The following is a 2,689-nucleotide window of genomic DNA, read 5'->3' as shown; positions in this document are numbered from 1 at the left end:
CGCTGGTCCCTCTGAGACGTGATGCTCGCCCTGCTAGACCCTCAGAAACCCAGAGGACCTGCAGGTGTGTCAGCAGAGCCGGAGGGGACACACACCGGGGGACAGCAGCCGTCTTGTGCAGTCTCCTCCATTGCACCGACGCATCTCCCGGTGTGGTGCCCAAGGCTTCCCGGCCTCCCCCCATCCCACCTCTCCGCGCATCCCCCCTCCCCAATCCGGGGCCAGGTAACGGGAAAGCCTCATCTCCGGGAGGTTGGGATGAAGGGATGGAGCCGGCGCGGCGGGCGGCGGGGAGGGGGCTGGGGGGCGGTGTGCCAATGGCTGCGCTGCCCCCTCCTCTGCCCCCACCCCGCCGCCGGCCCCTCCGCCCTTCCCGACCGACCCTCCTCCTCCTCCCCGCTCCTCACTCCGAGCCTCCAGCGCCGAGGCGTGCGGCTCGGGAGGCGGCCCGGATCCGCACTCCCCGGCTCCACATCCCTCCCGGCTCCGCATCCCCCCGGCTCCGCACCCCCCCGGCTCCGCATCCCGGCGCTGAGAGCCATCAGGTCTCCGTGAAGCGTTGGAAGGTGGGGAGGGGGAATGCCGGAATGCCCGGACCGCGGGGCCAAGGCGGCCCCCATCCATCATAAAATCTCCTTCTCCATCTTAGACATCCTGGATCCCCAGAAATTCAGCAAGAGACGCGAAGCGGCCGAGGGGAGCTGGGGTTCGGCCGTCCCCGGCACGGGCGAGCGGGAGAAAAGTTTGGGAAGAGTTGAAGTAGGAAAAGACGCTGCTGCTGCTGCTTCTCCCGGCAGCGGGAGGAATAAACTAGAGGCACATGGTAGGAACGCGCTCGAGTTTCTCCGGCCGGTGCTGGCAGGGCGAGCAGGTGGAAGCGGCGGCAGAGGGGGCTCCCCGGCCCCCCATTCCCTCGGGGTGCCCTCCCCCAAGGTGGAAGAGGCAGCGCGGGGGACGGGGGGAGGCTGGAGATGTATTTGAAGTCTCGGTGATGCCAAGGGAAAAGTTCTCGGCGTGTGTATCCCCCCGCCCCCATCCCGCTGCCGGTGTGCGGATGGACTGGGCATCCCAGGGCGGGCCGCTTCCCCATCCCGGCTCCAAACGGGCCGCGGCTCTCGGCAAAGCACCGCACCGGGGATTTTACCCCTTTTCCGTGGGGTGGGAGGGATCGGCTGCCCCCGGCCCCCCCCAGGCCTGCAGCGGGACGGCCGGCTGGGTAATTGTTCAGCCCGTCCCCACCGGAGGATGCCTTAGCTCCCGGTGATCGATATCCTATTACCGACTCCCGCCTATCTCCTGCCCGCAGCTTGCAGGTGCCCACTTCAAACCTCCTTCCCCCGGCCTGATCCTAATATTGTTCGATTAAAACTTACCTTTAATAGATGACATCTATCGATCTGGCCCTCGCAAATCTGAAACTCCATTAGCGAGGGGATGGGGAAAGAGGGAGGGGGGAGGGGATTTATTTCGCTTCAGAAGGGGACTTTAATATCTTCTTTTTTAATTGGTAAGAAATCCATATCGACGCCTCCTTCTCCACCCCTCACCTCCCCCCCTTCCTCTTTTCCCCTCGGCAGAGGCGATGGCACCGAGGGGCTCTCGCAAAGCGGGCGGGTTTTTTCCCCCTCTTCCCTTTTATTTTATTTTAACGGTTTGCCGTTATTTTATCACACTGGGAGGGGGGGGATCGAGGAGAAGAGCCGGGTTCGGAGGGCTGGCAGGCGGCTGGGTGAGGGGCGGGAGGAGGGACCCCGGCCTCCCCCTGACCGACGCTGCCATCTCCCCCCAGATGCGGAGAACAACCCCGAGGCAGCGGGACAGGACCGCGACGAGGAAGGTCCTCCCGGGGACAGCACCGGCACCGGGTCAGAGACCGAAGCCGGGTCCCAGCCCGCCTCCCGCTCGCTCGGTACCGAGGAACCGGGCTCTCCCCGGGGCTCCCGGAGGCGGCGGGCCGAGACGGGCTGCGGCAAGCCCCGTCGGGCTCGGACGGCTTTTACCTATGAGCAGCTGGTGGCCCTGGAGAACAAGTTCCGAGCCACGCGGTACCTGTCGGTCTGCGAGCGCCTCAGCCTGGCCCTCTCCCTCAGCCTCACCGAGACGCAGGTGAAGATCTGGTTCCAGAACCGTCGCACCAAATGGAAGAAACAACACCCGGGAGCGGACGGGGCGGCCGCCGCTCCATCCCCGGCGGCGGCAGCGGGGAGCGGCAGCCCCAGCCCGCCGGGTCCCGGAGCTTTGCCCTTCCAGACTTTCCCTTCTTACGCCGCCGCCAACGTCCTCGTCCCGTCCGCCGCCCCCTTCCCGCTGGGCAGCGGCCCCTTCGCCCCCTTCCTCGGCCCCGCGTACCTCGGCCCCTTCTACGCCCCGCACCTCTGAGAGGGCAGAGCCGCGGGACCTGGCGGAGAGACCCCTCCGACCCCCCCCGAGAGCCCTGCGCCCCAAGCTGGGCACCACATCTTCACTGCTGGGGGTTGCATGGCGATTGGAAGCATAAGAAAGGTGATTTTTTTCCCCCTAGTCGTCGCAGCAGCATGTTTAAGGTACATACTTTGACCAAGAGACAAAAAAACACAGCAAACCAACAAAAAAAACCACCAAAAAACACCCAAACCAACCACTATAAGCACTGGATTTTATTAGCATGTTTGAGATGTAATTACAGGCACTGGAGATGGGAAAACTCACT

The 2,689-nt window shown here is 64.6% G+C and overlaps 1 protein-coding gene across 1 annotated transcript; it reads left to right on the top strand.

The window, feature by feature from the left end:
* The first annotated feature begins 579 nt into the window (after positions 1-579).
* NKX1-2 (NK1 homeobox 2) lies at positions 580-2,379 on the top strand. The gene is made up of 2 exons (XM_030453581.1): positions 580-823; positions 1,790-2,379. The coding sequence occupies exons 1-2, from the start codon at positions 580-582 to the stop codon at positions 2,377-2,379; spliced, it is 834 nt and encodes a 277-aa protein (XP_030309441.1).
* Positions 2,380-2,689: the final 310 nt, after the last annotated feature.

This window comes from Calypte anna, chromosome 6, assembly GCF_003957555.1.
Source record: "Calypte anna isolate BGI_N300 chromosome 6, bCalAnn1_v1.p, whole genome shotgun sequence".
NCBI classification, from domain to species: domain Eukaryota; kingdom Metazoa; phylum Chordata; class Aves; order Apodiformes; family Trochilidae; genus Calypte; species Calypte anna.
This window is presented reverse-complemented; position numbering and strand designations above follow the sequence as displayed.